The sequence below is a fragment of the Periplaneta americana genome, chromosome 9 (genome assembly GCF_040183065.1).
Source record: "Periplaneta americana isolate PAMFEO1 chromosome 9, P.americana_PAMFEO1_priV1, whole genome shotgun sequence".
In the NCBI taxonomy this organism is placed as follows: Eukaryota; Metazoa; Arthropoda; class Insecta; order Blattodea; family Blattidae; genus Periplaneta; species Periplaneta americana.
This window is the reverse complement of record NC_091125.1, coordinates 122674965-122702302: the sequence shown is the minus strand read 5'-3', so window position 1 is coordinate 122702302 and position 27338 is coordinate 122674965. Positions and strand designations below refer to the sequence as shown.

At 33.5% G+C, this 27338-nt stretch overlaps 1 protein-coding gene across 1 annotated transcript; it reads right to left on the bottom strand.

Moving 5' to 3' along the window:
* Window positions 1-244: 244 nt before the first annotated feature.
* On the bottom strand, window positions 245-25696 carry LOC138706441 (trypsin CFT-1-like). The gene is made up of 7 exons (XM_069835750.1): window positions 25529-25696; window positions 18833-18918; window positions 16964-17070; window positions 14164-14308; window positions 13117-13224; window positions 7518-7670; window positions 245-3128 (listed from the first exon to the last, which is right to left on the bottom strand). Exons 1-7 carry the CDS (start codon window positions 25575-25577, stop codon window positions 2958-2960), a joined length of 819 nt encoding a protein of 272 aa, XP_069691851.1. The 5' UTR covers window positions 25578-25696; the 3' UTR covers window positions 245-2957.
* Between the last annotated feature and the right edge of the window lie 1642 nt (window positions 25697-27338).

Below are 27338 nucleotides of genomic sequence, written 5' to 3'. Positions count from 1 at the left end.
AAGGTGCTTAGGAAAATATTTGGAGCTGAGAGAGACGAAGTTACAGGAGAATGGAGAACGTTACACAATGCAGAACTGCATTGTATTCTTTACCTGACATAATTAAGAACATTAATCCAGACGTTTGAGATGAGAAGGGCATGTAGCACGGGCATGGGTGAATCCAGAAATGCGTATAGAGTGTTAGTTGGGAGGCCTGAAGAAAATCTGCTTTACAGGGAGCTTTGCATAATATACAGGGTGATTCAGATCACACGTAACAGTAATTTATTTCGGAAACTAGTGCATTACAATTTTCGAGAAAAAAATATTTATGCTAAACCACATGTTAACTTTGACTTGAGCTTGATTTCATCAATCAGCTCTAACAGGAAGTATGGTCAGTGGCGTATCACTTTAAAATTTCAAATGGGATTCGGGGTCAAATAGGGTACCATTTGATAGAGCTCTTCAAAACAAACAACTTTCATAGGAAACGTTTTTACCAATTTCCACTCTTTCAATGAGAAAACGTACAAAAAGTCAATTCCATCAGTATTGAGAAATGTTACAATACGAAAATGTAAACAAGACAATTAATGTGTACATTTTACTGAAAGACTGGACAATTCTATTAATTTTTATAAATGTTCAAACTGTCTGCCGTTCTGAGCAGCACACACCCGTACTCTTCTTCTAACACTGTCAGGGACTCCTAACACTTCGGCGTGATCAAGTGACTGATAGGTCTCCCGGATTCGGTGTTTTATGTCATCTCTTGTTGTGGGACAATCTTGATAAACGATGTTTTTAATCGTTCCCAAAAATAAAATTAATTGTCAGGTAAAATCCGTCGGTTTCGTCGCTGTATTCTTTGCACAGATGAAGCGACATTCAAGAGCAATGGCGATGTCAATATCCATAATGCTCACTACTGGTCTCAATTCAGTCCTCTCTGGCTGAGAGAAGTGGATAACCAGCATAGGTGGAGTGTCAATGTCTGGTGTGGCATCTTCGGACACCGAATTATTGGACCTTATTTCTTTGAAGGTGCTCTGAATAGTGTTAGCCAACTTTTGGAGGACGTACCACTGGCAACACGATTAGTAATATGACTTCAGCAGGATGGTTGCCCAGCTCATTTCTCTTCGGTGGCACGTGATACAGCCAATCTACTCTTCCCTGGGCGATGGATTGGGAGATGCGGTTCTGTGGCATGGCCAGCACTATCTCCTGACTTGAATCCTTTGGACTATCTTTGATTGAAACCATCTTCCTCGTTTTTTTCTACTTTGTATTTTATTTTCTTTATTCCAATTATCTTTCATAATACATGAATTCTTTCTGTTTTACATTGTGTTCCTTCATAACTTAATTTAAATAACCTAACAGTTAATTAGTGATTATATAAGTAATAAAAGAGTGTATACAAGAATGAAGAATAAATTGTTTATCTATTTCTTATCATTTTGTTGATTATTAGTTACAATGATAAACGGAACGAAATTACATTACAGTAGACCACTATAGTATTTTATGCTCGACCATGCCGAAATGTAGTAATTATACACCTGGTAGCAGTCCTTTAATGCATGCCATTAAAGTACACCTACTCATTAAAGTACAGGTGTTCAGCCAATGACAAGTCAGCTTTGTACCGTTATAAAACCGCAAGTATCGATTATTCTCGGATATGCAATCGAAAGAGAATTAGCGAAAAGTCACGGAGGCTGGAAATCCAATACTGTCGCAGAAGGTTATGTTCTGTTACTATAATAATTAGCGTTAATTGTGGGCTAAATAATATTCAAATAAATTCAACTTGTCATCTAGTTTTTCAATGTCGAATTCAATAATCAAACTTACATCAAGTTTAACGGGATTACATCAAGGTCAATGACATTATTGTTCCTCGGAAAAAATCAATACTTTCGCGTCTGCGCACATCTCACAATTCACGACCTAGAACAAGGTCACTTCCGATCTTGTCAGATACAAATAAAATGTATACATCTGAATCATTTCAAGTTAGAAATATGGTCGAGCATAAAAAGTCGTATGAAACTTGCCTATAATGGTAATTAAGACGCTCGTATGAATATTATGAAACTCGCTTGCGCTCGTTTCATAAACATCCATACTTGCGTCTTAATTACTATCATTATAGGCTCGTTGCATAATGTACTAGTTTGTTGTGAAGTGTTGCCCAATTGTGAAATTAAAAATATTTGGGCGAAATTTTGTCGCAACATTTTTGTCTCGTTTCATCTAGTATTCATACTATGTAGCGAATTTTGGGGATACTCTGTGTAAACTAAAAGGATTTATATTATTGGATAAAGGGAAGTGGATATTTGTAGTTTGGATCAAAGCAGTTTAGCTTTGAACATAGAGCAGTGAATGTATCATAATATATTTGTTCTGATTATGAGTAGACCTACTTACAGTGTATAACAGTAGCCATTAGAATTGATAGTAGTTTAATAATATGCTTCAAATATAAATTATAGGATAATAATGTATCCATGTTTTCTCGGTCTTGACTCTATATTTAAAGTTAACAAACCTTTCTTTTTGCGACAGAATTACATACAATATTTGAAAAATATACAAAAGATTTAATTCCAGAAAATGACACGATATTATATTACTTTCATATTATCTGATACGGAGATGTTAATATGGCTTCAAAATGCAAAAGAAACTATGATTTAGTGTACTTCCATTTATTGAAATATGTAAGCCTACTAAGTGTATAAAACATAACATATGAACTACAGTCTAGTATATACAGTCACGAAGCTCCAGTTGTTGAGGGTACTAGAAACAATAGACTGTGCAGATACCCTTTCGCATTATCTGTGATGAGGCGATAATAGTAATCCTAGTGGTTAGCAACTATCTTTGGATGCATATTTACTACGTATTGAGCTTCGTGACTGTATATACTAGACTGTGATATGAACCACACTATCTTTTCATGCAGAAACTAGTGGAGTGAGAGGAGTAGTAGACATTTTACGAACAATCCATTCTACGTGACTCTGAACATCAGTGAAAACTGCAGGTACTGATCCACAGGGATACGACATCCAAGATGCAACACCGTATATTGTTCCGTTGTACAGAAGTGGTGCACCACTGTCACCCTGTAAAGAAAATGTCCATATTGCAGACAGAACTTTCACAAATGCGTTTATCAACCAAGATGACATGGATGTCACAGTACTTTACTATTCTGTATTTCATTACGATGATAGTAACATTGAATAAAGTGCATTCACAATCATAAACAACAACAATAACAACAACAACAACAACAACAATAATAATAATAATAATAATAATAATAATAATAATAATAATAATAATTTATTTATTTTAGCTGACAGAGGTAAGGTCATACAGCCTTCTCTTCCAGTCAACAAGCAGAAAGTATGCAAACTTAATAAGGATTAAATTAAAACAGTTACAAAAATTGAATTCGATGAGAATTACATATAGGTATTCATGAGTTATGATTTATGAATTAATGCAATCCAAACTGAGTGGCAGTTTAAACTAATACAGGATGTTAAAAAAATATTCAATATTTTAGGAGGTGCTAGTGTGCATCAAAACAAGAAAATAATATCTAATAAACATGGGTCCTACAACACATACTTTCTGAGATCTGAACACTTGTTCATAGGAGGTGCTCAATGTGATTTCCATTCATGGCAATGCATTCCTCTGTCCTTCGGCGTAAGGAATCACGCACTCTTTGGAATTTACCATAACCAAAAGTCTAGGGGATTTATGTTTGGGGAACGAGCAGGCCAATGTGTGGGGCTTCCCCGTTCAGTTCAGCGGTCCTGAAATGTCAGCGTCAGATGTTCACGCACATTGCAGAGAAAATGTGCTGATGTGCCATCGTGCATGAATCACATCTGTAGTTTTTGCTGACATGGCACATACTCCAGCAAGGCAGGTAATACGTTAATAAGAAAGTCCTGATAACGAGCCCCAGTTAATCTCTGTGGTAGCACGTATGGTCCTGTTAATCTATCGTCAAGAACGCCTGCCCATACGTTGATAGGGAATCGGTGCTGATGCCTTGTTTCTTCAGCTGCATGGGGATTTTCATCAGCTCACACATTCTGATTACGAAAATTCACAACACCATCTCTGCTAAACCCCACTCATATTCGCAACCAGACTTTTGTTTTCAGTATTCCTTGCGACGTATCAGTATTTCATGCCAGGGGTGTCACCTGCGGTTTGATTATCTGGTAGTCTGCTGTATTGTAAGACAGAAAAATGGATTGCCATAAATGGACGTCACATTGTGCACCTCCTACGAACAAGTGTTCACATCTCAGAAAGTATGTGTTGTAGGATCCATATTTATTAGACATTATTTTCTTGTTTTGATACATACTATCGCCTCCTAAAGTATTGGATACTTTGTTTTATCATTCTATATACATAAGGTCAATATATTTAAAATAATGCTAGATAACAGAAAGAAATAACAATGACAACAATTTAGTATCATTTGAGATGATCAGAATGAATAGTCTATGTAAGAAAAATAAATTATATAACTTACCATATAGGTAATCAATGACCATTAGATTGAATTACTAATAAGGCTATCATTTATTCTATTCTTAAAACTGTTTATTGTCTTGCAGCCCCTAATGCAGTACTTTATAATCAGGAATTCAGTGGAAGTGGAGACCGTAAAAACCGAAGAGTAACTGAATGTTCTGTGAAGGGTATACTTGGCGTACCACTGATGTGTAATATTGCTTTATCCGTTTCAATAAATCTTTCCATGAAATTTGTTTTATTTCTGTAAACGGCCCCAGGTAATCTTACTTTCTGGACCGCCTCGTATTTAGATCGTGGTTGGAGGATAAATAAGATAAATAAAATGGAAGGTAATTTGGCGATGGGGTGTGCAGAATTCGAAACAGTAAATATAGAGAGTGTCAAGTTTACGTTCCTTGGGTCGGAGCCACGAAAGAATTGAGAAGGACGGTGATGTGTGATCATATCGCCGGATATGCTTCATACGTATCTGAACATATTTTGAACACGCTGTAGCTTGTCTGACAGTTCAGAACTTAGGTCGCTTAACATAATGTCACAATATTCGAAGTGCGGCATTTTTAGGATTTGTAATGCAAATGTTTCAGTATTGTGAGTTTTACAAGGTTTAAACTACCTATTAACTTTCAGCACATCGCATGCATATTCTTAATTTGTTATTGTATTATAGTAAAATCCTATCACTACGGCATGGCGCGTCCTCAGGTTGCGGATAGAGGAGACGGCCTCCAGATATGGAAGGTAGCTGCGAATATATTGAATAAGCAGTCATGGACAGTCGATAAGAGGTGGTCCTTCAGCTTGGGGGTTGGGCGAAGGGCTAACAACCCATCACCGTAAAAACAGCTTGTTACGAATCCCTACATTAAGCCTCGGAATTGGACCACAGCAAAGGAATAAGGTTATGAGATTTGGCACTTGGAACGTAACTAGTTTTTATAGACCACGAGGGGTAACATTAGTAGCAAAAGAACTAGCTAGATATAGAATAGACTTCCTGGGAGTACAAGAGCTTAGGTTAGATGGGAATGGCATATCACAAATAGGAGATTACTTGTTGTGTTATGGGGGAGGAAACAATAATCACCAATTATTAGGAACAGGATTCTTTGTTCATAAAAGAATAAAATCAGCAGTAAAAAAGGTAGAATTTATCAGTGACAGGTTATCATATTTAGTACTTACGTGTAGATGGTGCGATATTGTAGTTATCAATTGCATGGGCGAATCCAGAAATACATCCTAGAGTGTTAGTTGGGAGACTAGAGGGAAAAAGACCTTTGGGGAGGCCGAGACGTAGATGGGAGGATAATATTAGAATGGATTTGAGGGAGGTGGGATATGATGATAAAGAGTGGATTAATCTTGCACAGGATAGGGACCGATGGCGGGCTTATGTGAGGGCGGCAATGAACCTTCGGGTTCCTTAAAAGCCATTTGTAAGTAAGTATTATAGTAAAATACTGTTCCCTTCTGCTGTACTGATTCTTAAAATGTAGTGCGCAAGTTGCCGATCATTGAAAAATTGGAAATCGATGTCGATGGTCGGAGTGGTCACAGAACTTCTTGCGAGCAATATTAATAATTTAATAATAATTTATTTAATCTGACAGGATTAAGGCCATAAGGCCTTCTCTTCCATCCTACCAGATAGCACATATAAATACAAAAAAGAAATACAAACACTGATGAAAATAATACAAATTAAGTTAAAGCCCTATAGAGGGTCAACAGAGTCAAAAGAACACTATAGAGCTCTCATCGAACTAATACAAGAAAAAAAAGAAAGAAAACAGAGATAGCAATGATGATATTGATAACTGATAATAATAATAATAATAATAATAATAATAATAATAATAATAATAATAATAATAGTAATAATAGTAGTAGTAGTAGTAATAATAATAATAATAATAATAAATACATTACTTATTAATTTTCAATTTTACAACAGCATAGTTACAATATTTACTATATGTCATGGTTAAGGTGAAGTTGCGGAACCTGACATGTGTTCAACAAGCAATTCCACGAACTAGAATGTGATTTTTTAATTTAAATTTGAATTTTGATATTGTCCGACAGTCTTTGACATGGTCAGGGAGAGAATTCCAGAGTCGTGGAATAGATATGCTGAAAGATGATGAGTAGAAGGATGTTCTGTGCAGAGGAATAGAGAGAAGGTACATGTTCCGGGTTCGAGGTAGTGAAAGGTAAACAAAACGAGATGCTAGGTAAGAGGGTATGGAGGTGTGGATGATTTTAAATAGTAATAAGAGAGAGTTGAAGAATCTTCTTTCTTTAAGTGGACTCCAAGACAACAATTCTAGTGACGGTGTTACATGATCGAATTTTCTAATGTTACAAACGAAACGAACGCAGATATTGTGAACACGCTGTAGTCTATGGGCAAGATCAGTATTTAGATTCGTGAATAGAGAATCGCAATAATCGAAATGGGGCATCACTAAAGTTTGGATCAGATTCTTTTTAAGGCTGAGAGGTAAAACGTTGGTTAAGTGTTTGAGGGAATGAATTATGGAAAAAGTTTTCTTACGTATATAGGTCACTTGACTTTGAAAATTTAAATTTGAATCTAAATATACCCTACATTTTTACTGTCTTACTATATGTAATTGTAGTACTGTATTATTTATTTTTGTATTTGATACAGTGGCTAAATCTATTTTGTTTAATGCTCGTTGGTGGCCCATTATTATAGCTTGTGATTTGTCTGGATTTAGTCTGAGTCCAAATTTTTTTAAATATTCTCTATGGAAAACTTCGATTTAATTCCGAAGATGCATTATACGGTCTGAAAGAAAGCTCAATATTGAGGAATATTCTATGTAAAAATGTAATAGGATATATAGAGCCTTCAAATCGACGTTCATCCACGAGAGTGCGGCCGCGCGTGGCGTGATTAGTTTTATACTTACATCGCAAACTCCAAGTATTTTATTTTCTATATTGCCTGCACAGAAGGATGAGTCTGCAGGAGCTTTTCCATCATAATATGTTGAAGTGCAATCTTGACGATTATAAACTTGTAGATTAATCACCTTCAACCCGGAAGTCGGCCCGCAAAATCCCTGCAATAACAAAACCAAAAATTGAAGTTTGTTAGTGAAGTGAGATGAATATTCGAAATCACTGAAAGGAAGAAAATATTTTCACCTTACATTCACAATTCAATATGTGTTCCATCTTTGTGGAATGCTTGCCCTTAGGCCTGAGATTTACAGTCTCGGTCCGAAACTAGTCACTTAGGTAAAGAACCTCATTGTTTCAATATTTAACACAATGAAGATATTTAAGTTGTTAAAAGTACTTTCGGGAAACGTAGGCCTATTCTCTGAAAATGGTTTGAAACGTGTTTGATTGTATATTTTTATAATGAAGTAGTCAACAAATTATGTGCATAATTTATAAATTATAAACTTTACAAAGAACTTATTTTTCTATCAGTCTTAAGTATGGGAAGCATTCTACTCAGTCATTTTATATAAAAAAATGTTTTCCTACTTCATACTTTAGGCATTGCATTATCACAATAATGTAATGTATTTCTACATTCACACAATCCCATCTGGAAGAAGATTGGCAAATTGTGGATTAGATGAAAATAGGTTTACGTTGCAATTTGGTAACTGTTCGAGAAATAATTCTCGCGAAATACTATATTTCTAATAATCGTACATTTCTAATATTCGATTTACATAGTGCAGTCAGTGTCAAAACTGTTCAAAGTTGTACAGTAGTTGGTCTGTGGATAAGCTTCGGGGCTTCTACCGCGTTGTCTTGGTGTTGGTGGCTGACAGTGCAGTAGTTACCGTATATGATAATTCATAAAACGATATATTAGATAATAGTGGTACACCAGAAACAGAACATTTGACATAGGTACAAGATTCGCAGTAAAATCATTTCACAGTGTCTTTTGGGATAAAGATCTAACCTTAAAGGTGATTTTAAAAACTTTTACAATTTTCATTCGAAATTTATGAATTTTAAACTACAAAGATATTCCTATAATACTATTATGTATATAAAATAAGGTTTCTTTGGGATTAATAGTTTTGAAATTATATTTTTTAAATATATTTTTTATTGACGTCACTAAAAAGTTAATTGCGACAAAAGTTTTGAAAGTTTTATTAAATAAGTATATAATAAATTTCAATCTTAAGACATATCAACTTGCAAATGTTTATTTGCTATGTAATAACAATATGAACGTTTTCGCCGTTTAGGGTATCTTCAGATATAACAAAAAACATATAATCTGGACCTATAACAGTAAATTATGCAAATGACAAAGAATAGAAAATAATATATGTAATACATAAGATTCATGAGCTATATGTAAATATGACATAATGCAGGATGAATATAGAGATAATCTTTGGATTTTAAAATTAGACTAGACAAATATTTTATACATATAGCTCATGTTACAATTAAATATACAATGGTTAAAATTTGTCAATGATGTTAAAATTTAAAATTTATAATGATGATAATAAAATATTTTAGAGTAATCATAGCTGAGAATTGTCGTGAGTTACAAGATAGTTTGCGTAGCTGATGTTCGTGTATTTTGTAATTGTTTCATCTGAAAATTGAAATGGAGAAATAATAATAAATGAAAAAATATAAACGAGTTATTATATAGAGACGCAGATAATTATTATTATAAGATTACTTACTAAAAACATTTATTAATGAACTAATGTTGTTTATGTTAAAGAATTGCTGTTAGGTGTAATTAGATTTGTTGAGATATTTGAATAAATGCTCATTGATTATGAGTGTAGTGGAATGTACGAGTATTTCGTAATAGATAAATCATAAGTTAGGTATGAATTTTAATGATACACTGAAATTTAAGTAGAGAAAATCAATATTGTAATTCTCAGCTATGATTACTCTAAAATATTTTATTATCATCATTATAAATTTTAAATTTTAACATCATTGACAAATTTTAACCATTGTATATTTAATTGTAACATGAGCTATATGTATAAAATATTTGTCTAGTCTAATTTTAAAATCCAAAGATTATCTCTATATTCATCCTGCATTATGTCATATTTACATATAGCTTATGAATCTTATGTATTACATATATTGTTTTCTATTCTTTGTCATTTGCATAATTTACTGTTATAGGTCCAGATTATATGTTTTTTTGTTATATCTGAAGATGCCCTAAACGGCGAAAACGTTCATATTGTTATTACATAGTAAATAAACATTTGCAAGTTGATATGTCTTAAGATTGAAATTCATTATATACTTATTTAATAATTTACCAGGCATATTGATATATAAAATGAATTGTAAATTTTCAAAGTTTTGGTTCATATTTACTCAAAAGCATGAAAATAGTTATGAGAATAAAAATTAATTAGTTTTTTGAGCTCAGCCTAAATAGTCTCTCACATTGGATTTTTAAGTTTCAAGAATTTACATTACAGCATATTATAATTTAATTTAAATATGAATACACCTCGAAGGAACTTAATATTAATATTTCAAACAAATGCTAATTAAATTTTATTTTTCAACGTTTAATTGATCTCTGTAATAATTTCAGACCAAATTAACAATAACTGTTGTGCAAAGAACTTTATTTATTCAAGAAACTGCTTAAAAATTTAAAATCGAGAAAACAGCATTAAAAACATTTTTCTCAATTCACTCACGCAACGTAAGTTTTGCTACATTTAATTATATGGGATGATACCTTAGGATGATTAAGGTTTTGGGTTAGAACAGTGTTCATCTATATAGCCACAAGGATAATTTTGTAATTTTTTTGCAATTTATTTTTTCTCTATTGTAACATGCAAAAGTTACGGGACACACTTTGAAGGGCTCTCAAATAGGAAATGAAACCATATTAAGAAAACAGAAGGTTCAAATATAATTACAATCATAGAAACAAAAAAAAAAGTGGATTTTCTTAATTTTTCATAATTATTTCACTATAGTGTCTCCTTAAAGGCAAAAAATCTATCATTATAGTCTTTAACTATCATCCAAAGCAAGATGATTTACGGTGGGGAATGTTACACTATTTTCAAATAATGAAAAAATGTAAAGTAGAATCGATAGAGGTGACTGTACATATTACGAAAAAGTCTACAACTTACTATTACAAGATAAAATATTATGTTGACATAAGAACACACATGAATGCAAAGAAAATAATGACTGAAAACAATATCCGTGAGATGGTTTGCACACTTGAAAGAGAAGGTGAGAAATTTCTATCGAAATCACTTACAAGCTGGTCATTACGAGGATGACTCTCTTATCTTGTTTGGCTGAGGTCTGGTCAAGCATTGGTATGCGCAGTAAACCATGATATCATCTCTCTAGCTACGGGCGGAAGGAAGTGCCTTCCCATCTGCGATTGTCTGGCTTAGGTATAGCCAAATACCTTACTATAATAATAACAACGGACAGCTAGCAGTTATGCGCGCGAACGACGCTGGTGCTCCTACCTAGTCGGCCGATGTGGCGATACTCGCGAAACAAGCTGTGATCGACTGCAATGTAGCCTATATTGTTGCTGGGCTAGTTAATAGTTTTATTATTAAAAATAAATATAAATTAATTACATAATTAAAATAGCACATTTGATCCAGGGAACATCAGTGTTTGATAGAAGGATAAATCGTTTAATATGTTACTTTATTTAAATTGTATTTAAAAAAATTAAAATGCGATCATTTTGATCCAGAAACCATTCATTTGGTGCAATGACAATTCCTTTAACATGTTTCTTATTTTGTTATTACATGCAACCATAGTTTAATGAAGATTGACATATCATTTAGTTTTAATGTGTATACTTTATATTACTTGCTATATGTTTCCATTGAATTATGGTAACTTAATTTTAACCCTTGTTTTTTACGTCTTCAGTAAATGGCGCTTAGCCCATATGGTTCTGAACCCTTCAAATAATTTAAATAGTGATATAGCATATATTATAGTGATATATAATTTTATTTCTTTCTTTCGATCTTCTATGTATCATTGTCATGGAATGAATAAATGTGTTTTTTCTTCCTACTCAAAAAATTTTATATTTTGCACAAAGGAGTTATTGCAGGAACAACAACGCTATAATCTGAGGTGGCGGTGAAAATGTATTGTTATTTTAAAAGTCTTGTATATAATTAGCTTTCAATATTACTTCATACAAACACAGAAACATTCTCTGTAGGCTACGTTTAATAGCTTTCGATTGTTGTCCAAGGCCCCTTATAGATGAAGTAATTTGTTTCCATTTCATTACAGGCCAATAGGTGGCATCGTTATTTTAATTTTAAAACTCATTTATCTCATTAAATATCAGTCCTATCAAAATTTTTCTTACAATAAAACTTATCGGAAATCATTTTTAAAGACACTTTTGTTAGGTAACATTTTTCACGAAAATCAATAATAAGGAAGATATTTCGATTTATTTAATTCAAGCCCCCTTATAACCCTCTTTTAAATAAAGTATTTTGAATGCCATATAGCCTAAAATCTAAGTTACAACGAACTTAATTTATATTCCAATTTTAATATAAATCGGTTCAGCCATTATCGCGTGAAAAGGTAACAAACATCCAGACAGACAGACATACAAACAAAATTTTCAAAAGAGCGATTTTTGGTTTCAAGATGGTTAATTATACATGTTAGGACCAATTATTTTTTGAAAAGCGAAAAGTACCAGAAAAATTTCGGCTACAGATTTATTATTAGTGTAGATTAGTACTGTGTTAAAATGTCAGGGTATTATGTGCTGTTTGTAATTGCTACAATTACAGCATTACAAATTGCTCCAAATCATACTTTCGATTTCCGAGGGATCATAAAACGTGAGTCAACAAAATTCTTTATTAGGCCTAATGCCTTTGTCTTTGTGATGATAGAACAATAAAAATTAGCTTTTTTATTTAGGCGTAATAAATGAATAGAAGTTAAAATGTATTGGAAATTTTAAGGTTTTATCAAATTAAGTTTTATTGTTGTCCACATGCCTTTACTAATTATTACAAGCAACGGATTACTACCTATTTTATCTTTGCAGTTGTCAGCAATGCGTATATAAAGCAATATTTCTCATAATATACAGTTTTGATATAAAATAATGTTACATTAAATACTATAACATTTCTTACGTCTCTCATATATTATTCCACATTAGTACCTCATGTTTTAAACAATAGTCCGATTTCCGCTATGTTAATATTTGTATTTGTGTAATTCCACGCCGCTCCGCTAGATGTCAGGTCCGCGAAATTCTGCACTCACGTCAATACTGCTATATACAGCTGTCCGGTATTATTATAGTAAGGTATTTGGTATAATCTTTCCAGTATGTACGTCACTGTTTACCCGTGTGCAGATATTTGAGGGGGGTGATTCGACCTCATATTTCGGAAGGTTTACATGTCGGTCAAAATAGTAATTTTTATATAAAACTACGTGATCTAGTAATAGATACTCAAAATTGTAAAAACTTACACAAGTAGCTCCCCAGCCGTACACACTGCCAGTATCAGGAAGTTCGTGATCTCTCTTAGGAATGTCTGCGATATTTCTTATGGTTCCATTAAGTTCTTGTACATCCAACTATTAACACATCAAACATTAAGAATGTATTATATAAAATAAATTACTGAATAATATAACTTAATTGGATGTTGTGAGATTATATATTCTAAAATTATGTATTATTTCTTCATAAAATTAATATTTCATGCTGAGCAGTTAAATGTTATGTTTTATTTAACGACGCTCGCAACTGCAGAGGTTATATCAGCGTCGCCGGATGTGCCGGAATTTTGTCCCGCAGGAGTTCTTTTACATGCCAGTAAATCTACTGACATGAGCCTGTCGCATTTAAGTGTCGCATTTAAGCACACTTAAATGCCATCGACCTGGCCCGGGATCGAACCCGCAACCTTGGGCATAGAAGGCCAGCGCTATACCAACTCGCCAACCAGGTCGACCTGAGCAGTTATCTCAAATGCAGGCGAAGATGACTATTGTTAGTAACGTAATCACAGTTTAGTATATACAGTCACGAAGCTCAATACGTAGTAGATATGCATCCATAGATAGTTGCTAACCACTAGGATCGCTACTATTGCCTCATTACAGACAATGCGAAATAGTACCTGCACAGTCTATTGATCCTAGCACCCTCACAACTCAAGCTTCGTGACTGTATATACTAGACTGTGACGTAATTTTATGCCACTCCAATTTTCCATCCTCTCTTTACTCTGATTAAATATAACGTTGATAACAAACTTTAAAATGCTGGAGGTTTATGTTACGTTGTTGCTATGTCAACATTAAATCAGGCCATGTTCTTTGTTAAGGACTAAATGATATACATTCTTAAACACAACAAATATGTTCGCAGCCTAACTCAACTCGGCTTAGCCGAAATAAGGAAAGGTTTAAAATTTCACATTTTTTGGTCCACCGTGTATATGTTTAAATGTGTAAAATGAACATAATTTGGCACAAATTCGTGAACTCGTAGTACAGAGATTTACATACCTGGAGAAGACCAATGTCATGAGGCCAATATTTTTCATAGTTATCTTCATAGTTTTCATGGATTATCACGTCTACAACTGTGTATGTAACACCTTCGTTGAAGTCTGCCGCTTCAGCTACTACATGGAAATCTTCAGGTAGACCTCTGTAAGAACATGAATTACAAGACTCATATTCTTATATTTTCCACGAAATGGTATGAATTGCACTTTCTCATGATGGCCTGGAAAGGTATCTTTGTATTCCTTTGAGTAAACTTATAATAATAGACCTACTTTTACTTGGAAGAAATTAAAAGAAATATTTTCTTCTGGTGGAGCTTGAAGGAATTACATTTGAGTTAACATGTGACAGTTAATATTACGCCTAAAACTCAAGTGTTTGGAGTAACAAATTAATATATTTTTTTTCACACCGTTTGTTCGCGAAATATTTTATTATTATTGTTATTATCATTATTATTATTATTATTACTATTATTATTATTATATGTTACTAAGAATGTTGCTTGTCACCCACACTGTTTAAAATTTTAGCAGAGAAAAGTTTAGAAATTTGGAAGAAAAAATGTATGAACATGGGAATTCCAATAAACAACAACGCTAATTTCAAACTTCCATAACCTGACATGTCCGCTTTCAGAAAATACACTTAAGATGCCAAAAACTTACATCTCTGAAATGAACAAAATATTTTCTGTGGTGAAATATTAAAGATTATCTTTCCCCTAAAGTTTCATATAAAATTTCACCATTTAATTTCCTGTTTTATTCATTTTATTATATTCTGTCTCGTTCAGTTTTGTTACATTATTTTATATTTATATTTCTCTTCGTTCTATTCTATTCATTATACAGGATGGACCGCTCGAATGTACCTAATTTCAATTGTATGTGACTGGTAAACGGTTGAAGATAGAAACCTACAGTAACGTTTATATGAAAGGAAAACTCAACAAGTTTCGATATATCTCTACGTGAGCTCCAGCTGTCACTGTGACGATATCGAGGCGATGAACGATTTCTTGCCAAGCACGTTGGAGCATGTCTTCTGGAATGCTCTCAATAGCCTCTATGATGCGCTCCCGAAGATCACGAAGTTCTCTGACATCTTTGACGTAGCCCCAGACAAAGAAATCGAGCGGCGTTAAATCCGGAGATCTCGGGGGGCCAAGCGATCGCTCCTTCCCTACAAATCCAACGGCCAGGGGACACGTTGTCTAAAGTCATACGAACGTCATTGAACCAATGATTGAACCAGTTGATTAATTTTGAGCGCACAGTGTTCGAGCGCACAGGACGTTCAATTACCCTTTCGCTTTACCTGAATCATATATCATACACAACTCCCTTCTTCCGATGTTGTATTCTCTGTTCGACATGTTTATTGTTTTAATATTTGTCTGCCCTCCACTCATTGTAATATCGAAAATGGACGAAGTCACCGGAAAAATCATGATCCGGGACTTAGGAATACAGGGCAGAAAGAGGTGGAAACAATACATTGAAATTGACTGACATATAAAGGCAACCTTTGATAAACATGCTGAAACCGACGACTTAATAATTCTCTGCCTAAGTGCCCTTTTGCCTTTCATAATTATATTGCAAGGTGAAAGTAAATGGAAGTAGATGGGATTTGCCTGAGATAATGAGGGGCTTGGATTTTCATTACGTAAATAATATTATGGGACGCAAATTTCTAATGCACAATCCCGACGTCGTGGTGAAAAGATTTAGATTTTTGAGAATAATGAAACATTTAAGACAAACTGGGCGACCAATTATTTATCTAGATGAAACTTTGTTAAAATGTTAATAATTAGAAAGAAAAATCTGGGTTTACCAGTTTTTAGAAGCAGAACATCTTTTGAGTTTATCATTAGGAAAGGTTTTAAGATTTATTACTTTACATTCTGGAACATCTACTGGATTTGTCCCCAATACAGTATTTTTCCTTAAATAAAAACCCACAGAATATTATCATGAGGAAATGTACGGAAATTTGTTTAAACAGTGGTTAAGTATTACTATAGTGAACTATCATAATTGCATGTTATGTGTCATTCACATATCGCGTCTGTATAGTGCCTTCATTTCATGTAGAAAGTACTAAAACATTACACAATTTTCAAGTATTTAACCAGGTATTACCATCTATCAATTACTGTTTGGGTAACAAACTCATAATTAGAGTCCTGCGTTTGATTACTTTGAATATAAGTTAGGTTTACGTCGATCATATTATATAGCTTCGCTTCGTATGGAGAGCAAGTTGCGAGTCAACACTTCACGCTGCGATCTCTCCTCGTATGCTTCGTCTTTACATATATTTATTCGTGTACGTGTGTATGTAAGTCGGTGTACAACAGCAATAGTACTCATGTACAAAATGCCACTTGGATTTGATAACAATAATAACGAAGTATTTATTTAAAGACAGCTTATATGCAATAAAAGACAATTTTTACCAATGTTAGATAAAACTAAAAATTTTCAGTAGTCAGCCCCTTTATTTTCGGGAGTCATCACATTTTGCCCATACATGCATTAATTGAAGGGTTCAGGGCCATAGTGGGTCAAGCGCCATTTATAAAAAACGGAGAAAACAAGGGTTGAAGTTAAGTGAATACCATAGTTTAATGAAGGTTGACATATCATTTAGTTTGAATGTGTATACTTTATATTACTTGCTATATGTTTCCATTGAATTATGGTAATAACTTCATTTTAACCCTTGTTAAATTGAATTGAATTTTAAGAATATGAACTGTTTATCAGTAAACTTAGAATATTCTTACCCAACTATGCATGAAGCGCTAGTGAGGACAAAGACAGGATTTATAAGCGTACCCACACATTGGATAGTGGTTGCTGTTTCTCCAGACTTGCCTTTCGTGATGTACACCTGGAATCAATATTGATCACTGCATTAACATAAATTTTTTCAACTTTCATACTGAATGAGTGAATTTTAGCTTAGTCAAGTAACAATTTTGGAACTCACGTGGGTTTCTAATGCAGAAACAACATCGTCATTACTTCTATATAATCTCATTGCCTTTAGTGGCTTCTGTACTTGAAAAGGTGCCTTTTTAATGATTAATTACATTTTTATTGGAGTGTCGTGATTCAGTCCCGGAAAGGAAGGGCTCGCTTTTTATGATAAGCGGGCCCATTACAGATGACATGAATGGATCTATTTGGGTTTCTCTATTCCATTAATTTTCTTTCTAACATTTTTGTACTGCATTTTTTCATCCTATTCCTATCATTTTCAATTCAGTTCTATTACAATCAAGTGATCTATTCTGTTCTGATCTGTTGTATTTTTCCATCCTGGTCTATTCTGTTAAGCTTTGGTATCTTCTGTTGTGTTGTGACACTTCAAATTCTTTTCTAATCTCTCCATCTATTCTGTTATAGGCCTATCTTCTATTCCGTCCTATTCTGATCTTTTTTATTCCGTTTGTGATCAGTATCACCATAGCCTTCACTACGTCACTACCAACACCACCTTCTATACCAGGCCCGCACAAGGTTTGCGCTCTCCGAGCCGTCTCACAGCTCGTGAGCGGAATGCAGATATTAGCTGCGGTCTGTATAAGGGTGGACTGGAAGAAGGGGTGATCTCGTACAAAATAAACACAAAAGGAAGTACTATTACGAGTGCTTATGAAATGAATTCATGTTCAGTGTTTGCAAAACTATCTTGGACTATTATTAATTATTATAGAAATATTTATTTTATAGAAATAATATAAATTATATAGCTACTTAAATGTACAATATCATTTTGTTATATTTTTATTTATCACTACATCAAAACGAGGTTTTATGCTGATGGCAGCTGAAAGGAACAGTAGCCTACTGATCATAATGAAACATCAGTTACAGATGTTCGATGTATACCTTTATTAAAGTTGATTATAGAAAACAGTTGCACACAAATATAAATGTTGAGCCAAACATAGCAATCACTTTCACGGCCAGCCTGTGTAGTCGTGGATATTATTGCTAATGTTTAGTCTTGTAAAACTCAACCAGGCTAGTAGTATTATTCAAACGATCTTTAGCCCTTAGGTCGCATTGAAGATCAATAAGTTCGAGCTGTAAATCGTTAAATGTTATGTTCCGTCTTTTAGATTCCTCCATACTGTATTGTAGCAGTAGGTAAGCAACGTGAAACAGTTACTGAGAATAGGCCTACACACTGCACTCCACTAGGTAACTGAGTGGTCGTTTCCTTCTCCTCTACCTATAGCAAGTCTATGTCATTCTGACGTATCTTCCTCTCCGTTTCGGCGAGCGCTGTTTGTGCAGGCCTGTTCTATACTGTTGTTATGATCTCTTTATTTTGGTACGTTCTGATATTTTCTAGTCTGTTTTGCTATGAAATGTTCTCTATTCTGTTCTGATATCTTCTATTCCGTCCTGGTATGATATTTCCTTTTCTGTTACATTCTGACCTCTTCTTTCTCTCTATATCTTCTCATGAAATAATTTCCTTTTTGGTAACTTTAGAGAAGAACCTACACATCGTCAACATAAATTTGTGTATTTTTGATTTTCAGAATTCAGTTTGAGGACAACATATTATTATTATTATTATTATTATTATTATTATTTATATACGAGCTATTACGCAAGTAATAGTAAGTTAAACATACCACACTAGGTAGATCATCTTCAGCATAAATATCTCCAATGATTCGTGAGTCAATATCATCATATGATTCCAGATCTACGTCCGCAGCTGTAACAATAATTAATTGATTTACAAGTGTGACATCAAGTGGTAAAAAAAAAACACTAGATCTATGTTCAATTGCAGTTCAGTCAGTTAATGACGTTGTACTAGAAGAAACTTGGTTCGATTCGAAATATATTCTTTGAGATTTGTGATGGGGAAAGTTAATGTGTAACCGATCTTTTCTGAGTATCTTGATATGTAAAGATTAATCCTAAATCTTTAATAGAAAAAACTCAGGTGAAATTTTGAGAATTTATAGTGTATTGAACATTTTATTGTAGAGATACTCTATTAAAACTTGTTAACGTTCAATGCAAAATTATTTAGTAAGACGAGGATTCAGAATGACAAGGTTCTATCTAGTGCAGACGTCTCCAAAAGCGTACTCGCGAGTAAGCCCCTGAACGGAACCGAAGCCAGTACGTAATGCGCGCGCTCCGCCTCACCCGTCTCCAAGTGTACTGTACTCAATGATTATGCGCAAACGAGGAGCAGTGGTGGACTGCCATTATCATTGTGTTGGCCGGAGTGTTCGACCGTTTCACAATGTCTTCTAATCATGGACGTAGTACATTCAAGGATGAAAGGGAAGAGAAATATATTTTCGTGTTAGTGGGGAGAATATGAAATATTTAATTTGTTCGAAAAATCTTAAGAGTGTGTTGAAATTCAACATGTGAAAATAATTTATTTTGGGACGTCTATATAACTGTTGGTTATACATAATAATAATAAGTATATTACAATACGTTTACACTCAGTTTCGCAAGATATACTTACAGTTTTCGTTTCATTTTAGGTGAAATACATACGAATATTTTGATAAATTTGAAACAAGAAAATACAAACACAAATCACACACGTATCCTCAGTCTAAACAAAAAAACTTCTTGCTAGCTATGTTCTAACTTGGAATATTGGAAAATCAATGAAACCCTTTACAGAATGAGCATTTGTAAAATCGTGCATACAGAATGTCTTCTAGAAGTAATGCGAAATGAATTATTCCATTATAGAATATTCCCCAATCAAAAGTAGAAGCTTCCTAGTATGTCAAAATAATATACAAACATATGATATTTCTTATCCTTTCGATGTTATTATTTGGAAACATAAGGGAGATCGTTGCCGCAATCCCTCACTGACCGCTCCCATCTGTTGAGGTACGAGTCTCTCCCCCTTCTCTACAGCACACTGTGTTCGGCGGTTAGCATCGGGATCACGAATGACTATACGCGTTTTGGAGACCTCTGATCTAGTGTTTCGTAAATTTTATAGAAGAGCATTTTAAAAGTTTGGTTGTTAATAAAATCAATGCAGATCAGAACCTTTTCAAACTAACTTTAACACGAACAATAATTGAGAATCGACATGTAATTTTTATGGTAGATAGGCCTAGCTGTGAAGTAGCAGAATTCAATGCAACAAAAATCTCAATTTTGCTAAAAATGTCAGATAGAACCATGTCATTCTGAGTCCGCGAAGAGTATACTCGAGGTAACGAGACCGGGTATGCAATTAAAATTATGCCATAGCCTATACATTATTATCTGCAATCAAGATTCATAATTACATGTCTCAAGTGTTTCTTAATTAATTAAAACATATAAGTATTCCATATGTGTAATTTTATGTTTCATAGTATTTTTTTCTACTACTAATACATTTTAGTAAATATATAACGTAAATAGCATTCTCACGCAGTACAGAATAGAGAGTGTGTAGCCTTGTAGCCTGTTAGTAGTTGGGGAGGAAGGAGTGGCGACAGAGGTGCTTCAACGTTTAGCGACGGTAGCCTATCTATCTCTCCAATGTGTTTGGATCTGCTCTTGCATACTGCTCGTGTGTAACGGAGAGTGCTCTTGCACAAAGAACAAGAGTTGGTCATCACTCATCACTCCTTTTAGGGAATAAATAATAGAATTATTTGATTGTTAAGAAGTGCGAATGTTTACAAAATACTAGCCTATTCCTTTACTCATTCATTCGCGGAACATTTACAATTAATTCGTTCATTCACTTGCTCACTCATTTATCCATTCATTTATTGATTAATAATTAATTCATTTGTCCATTTGTACTGTAAATAATTAATTAATTAGTCAAGTCACGAACCATTCTTATATTCATTAGTTCGTTAATTCGTTCATTCAATATTTTATTTGATCGTCTATTCATTTATTCAGTCTCCATTCATTAATCAATTCATTCGTTCATGCGCAAGGGCAAGTCTTTCACTGCAAACCTACTATTCTCCAATCTTCCTATTCAATACTCGTTTAATCACCATTCACTAATTTACTCTGTCTTCCATCGCTAATTAATTCTTCTATTCTCCAATGTATTATTCTATTCTCCAGTTCATTCTTCTATTCTCCAGTTCATTCTTCTATTCTCCAGTTCATTCTTCTATTCTCCAGTTCATTCTTCTATTCTCTAGTTCATTCTTCTATTCTTCAGTTCATTCTTCTATTCTCAGTTCATTCTTCTATTCTCCAGTTCATTCTTCTATTCTCCAGTTCATTCTTCTATTCTCCAGTTCATTCTCCTATTCTCCAGTTCATTCTTATATTCTCCAGTTCATTCTTCTATTCTCCAGTTCATTCTTCTATTCTCCAGTTCATTCTTCTATTCTCCAGTTCATTCTTCTATTCTCTAGTTCATTCTTCTATTCTCCAGTTCATTCTTCTATTCTCCAGTTCATTCTTCTATTCTCCAGTTCATTCTTCTATTCTCTAGTTCATTCTTCTATTCTCCAGTCCATTCTTCTATTCTCAGTTCATTCTTCTATTCTCCAGTTCATTCTTCTATTCTCCAGTTCATTCTTCTATTCTCCAGTTCATTCTTCTATTCTCCAGTTCATTCTTCTATTTTCCAGTTCATTCTTCTATTCTCAGTTCATTCTTCTATTCTCCAGTTCATTCTTCTATTCTCCAGTTTATTCTTCTATTCTCCAGTTCATTCTTCTATTCTCCAGTTCATTCTTCTATTCTCCAGTTCATTCTTCTATTCTCCAGTTCATTCTTCTATTCTCCAGTTCATTCTTCTATTCTCCAGTTCATTCATCTATTCTCCAGTTCATTCTTCTATTCTCCAGTTCATTCTTCTATTCTCCAGTTCATTCTTCTATTCTCAGTTCATTCTTCTATTCTCCAGTTCATTCTTCTATTCTCCAGTTCATTCTTCTATTCTCCAGTTCATTCTTCTATTCTCCAGTTCATTCTTCTATTCTCCAGTTCATTCTTCTATTCTCAGTTCATTCTTCTATTCTCCAGTTCATTCTTCTATTCTCCAGTTTATTCTTCTATTCTCCAGTTCATTCTTCTATTCTCCAGTTCATTCTTCTATTCTCCAGTTCATTCTTCTATTCTCCAGTTCATTATTCTATTCTCCAGTTCATTCTTCTATTCTCCAGTTCATTCTTCTATTCTCCAGTTCATTCTTCTATTCTCCAGTTCATTCTTCTATTCTCCAGTTCATTCTTCTATTCTCCAGTTCATTATTCTATTCTCCAGTTCATTCTTCTATTCTCCAGTTCATTCTTCTATTCTCCAGTTCATTCTTCTATTCTCAGTTCATTCTTCTATTCTCCAGTTCATTCTTCTATTCTCCAGTTCATTCTTCTATTCTCCAGTTTATTCTTCTATTCTCCAGTTTATTCTTCTATTCTCCAGTTCATTCTTCTGTTCTCCAGTTCATTCTTCTATTCTCCAGTTCATTCTTCTATTCTCCAGTTCATTCTTCTATTCTCCAGTTCATTCTTCTATTCTCCAGTTCATTCTTCTATTCTCCAGTTCATTCTTCTATTCTCCAGTTTATTCTTCTATTCTCCAGTTCATTCTTCTATTCTCCAGTTCATTCTTCTATTCTCCAGTTCATATTTCTATTCTCCAGTTCATTCTTCTGTTCTCCAGTTCATTCTTCTGTTCTCCAGTTCATTCTTCTATTCTCCAGTTCATTCTTCTATTCTCCAGTTCATTCTTCTATTCTCCAGTTCATTCTTCTATTCTCCAGTTCATTCTTCTATTCTCCAGTTCATTCTTCTATTCTCCAGTTCATTCTTCTATTCTCCAGTTCATTCTTCTATTCTTCAGTTCATTCTTCTATTCTCAGTTCATTCTTCTATTCTCCAGTTCATTCTTCTATTCTCCAGTTCATTCTTCTATTCTCCAGTTCATTCTTCTATTCTCCAGTTCATTCTTCTATTCTGCAGTTCATTCTTCTATTCTCCAGTTCATTCTTCTATTCTCCAGTTCATTCTTCTATTCTCCAGTTCATTCTTCTTTTCTCCAGTTCATTCTTCTATTCTCCAGTTCATTCTTCTATTCTCCAGTTCATTCTTCTATTCTCCAGTTCATTCTTCTATTCTCAGTTCATTCTTCTATTCTCCAGTTCATTCTTCTATTCTCCAGTTCATTCTTCTATTCTCCAGTTCATTCTTCTATTCTCCAGTTCATTCTTCTATTCTCCAGTTCATTCTTCTATACTCCAGTTCATTCTTCTATTCTCCAGTTCATTCTTCTATTCTCCAGTTCATTCTTCTATTCTCCAGTTCATTCTTCTATTCTCGAGTTCATTCTTCTATTCTCCAGTTCATTCTTCTATTCTACAGTTCATTCTTCTATTCTCCAGTTCATTCTTCTATTCTCCAGTTCATTCTTCTATTCTGCAGTTCATTCTTCTATTCTCCAGTTCATTCTTCTATTCTCCAGTTCATTCTTCTATTCTCCAGTTCATTCTTCTATTCTCCAGTTCATACTTCTATTCTCAGTTCATTCTTCTATTCTGCAGTTCATTCTTCTATTCTCCAGTTCATTCTTCTATTCTCCAGTTCATTCTTCTATTCTCCAGTTCATTCTTCTATTCTTCAGTTCATTCTTCTATTCTCAGTTCATTCTTCTATTCTCCAGTTCATTCTTCTATTCTCCAGTTCATTCTTCTATTCTCCAGTTCATTCTTCTATTCTGCAGTTCATTCTTCTATTCTCCAGTTCATTCTTCTATTCTCAGTTCATTCTTCTATTCTCCAATTCATTCTTCTATTCTCCAGTTCTTTCGTCTATTCTCCAGTTCATTCTTCTATTCTTCAATTCATTCTTCCAAGCACCCATTCGTTCTCACATTCATTAATTCATTTGTCCATTCATTCATTAATGCATTCTTCCATTCCCTTATTCATTTCTTTAATGCAGCAATTAATTCCCTCTTCCTTTTATTGACCAATTCGTAATTTTTGCATTCACTAAGTCGTAAGTCTTTCATTCACAAATTCATCGTTCTTCCATTCACCAATTCATCATTCTTCTATTCACCAATTTATCATTCTTCCATTCACCAATTCATCATTCTTCCATTCACCAATTCATTATCCTTCTATTCACCAGTTCGTCATCCTTCTATTCACCAATTCGTCATTCTTCTATTCACTAATTCGTCATCATTCTATTCACCAATTCATCATCCTTCTATTCACCAATTCGTCGTCCTTCTATTCACCAATTCGTCATCCTTCTATTCACAAATTCGTCATCCTTCTATTCACAAATTCATCATTCTTCCATTCACCAATTCATCTTCCTTCTATTCATGAATTGTCATCCTTCTATTTACCAATTCATCATCCTTCTATTCACCAATTCGTCATCCTTCTATTCACCAATTCGTTATCCTTCTATTCACCAATTCGTCAATCTTCTACTCACAAGTCCATCATTCTTCCATTCACCAATTTACCATCCTTCTATTCGCCAATTGTCATTCTTCTATTCACCAATTCATCATCATTCTATTCACCAATTCGTTATCCTTCTATTCACCAATTCGTCCTTTTTCCATTAACCAAATCCCAATTCTTCCAATCATCAATTCGTCGTTATTCAATTCACCAATTCATCATTTTTCCATACATGAATTCATAATTCTTCCATTTACTATTTTATTTTCTATTCACCAATTTATTCTTCCATTCACTGATTCATTCATAAATTAAGAAATTCACTCACCCATTCTCTGAGTCATTCTTTCATTCACAAATTCATGAATCTCATTCTCACATTCTTAAATTCATTCTTTCATTCATCTATTCATTCTTTCAATCTTCAATTAGTTCTTCCATTTAATTAATTCGTCAGTTCACTAAATTGATTCATCCGTTTTCCATTTAATCGATTCGTTCATTCGTCCATTAATTGTTTCATTTATACACGCATTTACACATCATTCGTTAATTTAATTAATTAATTCGTTCGTTATCTGTTAAGTTTATGTTGTATCGGTACAATATTACAAGTTTTATGAAAAGCTTACACTAATATCAAATTATTCGCCTCCAATCATTTCATCATTTTTTCATTTTAATGTAGAAACTATGATGTTGAGTATGTTATCAGAAAGTCCGATTATAAGAGTTAATTTTAAGTATGTTTTTAAAAATGTGTGTAACTTGTGTTAAATTATTAGCAATTCTTATGTTTATCAGCAATATTGGAGGATCTTGCAATATGGCCAATTCTATAGCACTGAGTGAATAATTATATACTTGATCATATTATGGTTGCAATCACTTTGTCGTTGTAGATAATATTAAACACGCAATATTAACATGGTGAACTTACCTAGACAACTGGTTACTATTGTAGCGAATAAAACAATTTGAAACTTCATGATGGTTTTGGACACACAATTTTACTGTATTGTTCACTAATTATTATTTTATGAAACAAAACTTTTACGCTTGAGCTGAAGTCACACAACCGTCGAAGTTCACTGCGGTACACGGTACAAAGTTAGATATATCATTTTCTTATCTGATAAAGATATTTGTTTGTTTAATTGAGATAGCCGCCTCGTCGCACATATTTTGTGCCATATGTGTCCACGAAAGATTATTCCTACAAGATATTACGTACGTCACTTAATCTCTTTATCTTACGGTATTTCATTTTTAAGCTAATGATAATATAATATTTGTCATCAACATCTATACCAGTTATGGTGTAAGGTACACATACAAATAACGCCACCTTAACACTTCAGTCACTTTTGCTCTGGAAATAAGTTATGTACAAACAGGAAAATTATGAAATAGAAACTGTAATCTTATCTTTACAAAATAGCACAATGAAAATGGATATATTATATACCGAACAAGAATTAGAACTTTGTAAACTGGCGTTATTAGGAACAGGTTGTCCAATTAACGCCACCTATTTTCTAGTAACCTGTACACTTATAATTGTTAGTGAATTATTTTTCCTAAGCAACAAAAATTGAACTAAGCGACTAAATTTGAGTTTCTGTTAATAAAAGATACAAAATCACTCAATACTAATGAAAGATTCTTGATCTGAAACTGAAACACCAAATGGATTAGGAAAATATGTTTTCCAGTGACTCCTTACTTTAAAAAAAAGAGACAATGTAACTCAGTAGAAAGTTATTAAACACAAAATCATTTACCTTAGTTTAATATGAATGTTTTCGAATAAGTAAAACAAAAAAATTAAGTTATGTAAAATAAAAAAAATTAAGAGTTCGATAAGCAATTGAACCAATATCATCACTGCACATTCTGAACATTTGTAAGTTGAAAGCTTAGTGATTTTCCTGATGTTTTCACACTGATGCTGTACTGTCAGCCTTAGTACTAACATAACCTAAAATTTTGTCTGTAGACCTTTAACGCCACATGGCGTTAAAGCGCTACTGAGTACTTGATAACATGACATGCCTGTTTCTCTAACATTTTCAAATTTTATAGATAGCAAATACTTTCTATACATAGAAGAATGTTTAAGGATCACGAAAATGTATAGTTTAATATAGTTATTATTTGCTCAACACACAAAATAAAATATTGCCTCTTACCTTGATATAAGAACAGACATTCACTATCAACACACAACAGGAAAATGATAGAATATAATGTCACTCGTAAATGTCAGCGGACAGCTAGTAACTCATTTCATCACTAGATTGCAAGCGAATGCAGGCTACAGTAGTGCACTACCGAAAACTTGTGTCGTTAACAAATTTTAATGGGGTGGCGTTAAAAATATACATGGCGTTATTTGGCTCAGGGACCTTACCAGCAAATTTCTGTATACGATTTCCATCATAACTTTCTGTTACATTTTCCTGCAATTAATCTGACATCCCGACAGTGTGTTTAACTAATAATACTACTAACTTAACTCCAAATAGTCTATTTCTCCGTATTGATCTTAATATCCACCATCTGTTATCACTACTGTCAGATCACACTCCACTCACGTTCCTTCCTGCATTCTATTCTTACTAACATAAGTTTATAAATAATTATGGTCTTTCTACATCCCATCGTCCTACTTTAGCCTCTGACATTCAAGTCATTGCAACAGCTCTACTATTTTTCATACAATGTATTATATTGATCATTGTTACTCT

Bases quoted from the DNA above. Each gene is read 5' to 3' on its own strand.
- LOC138706441 (XM_069835750.1), bottom strand. From the start codon at position 25,577: ATGAAGTTTCAAATTGTTTTATTCGCTACAATAGTAACCAGTTGTCTA. The intron at 14,309-16,963 runs GTAAGAATATTC...ATGTTCTTACAG, and splicing joins AGCGCTTCATGCATAGTTGG to AGGTCTACCTGAAGATTTCC. The intron at 13,225-14,163 runs GTATGTAAATCT...ATGTGTTAATAG, and splicing joins ATGACATTGGTCTTCTCCAG to TTGGATGTACAAGAACTTAA.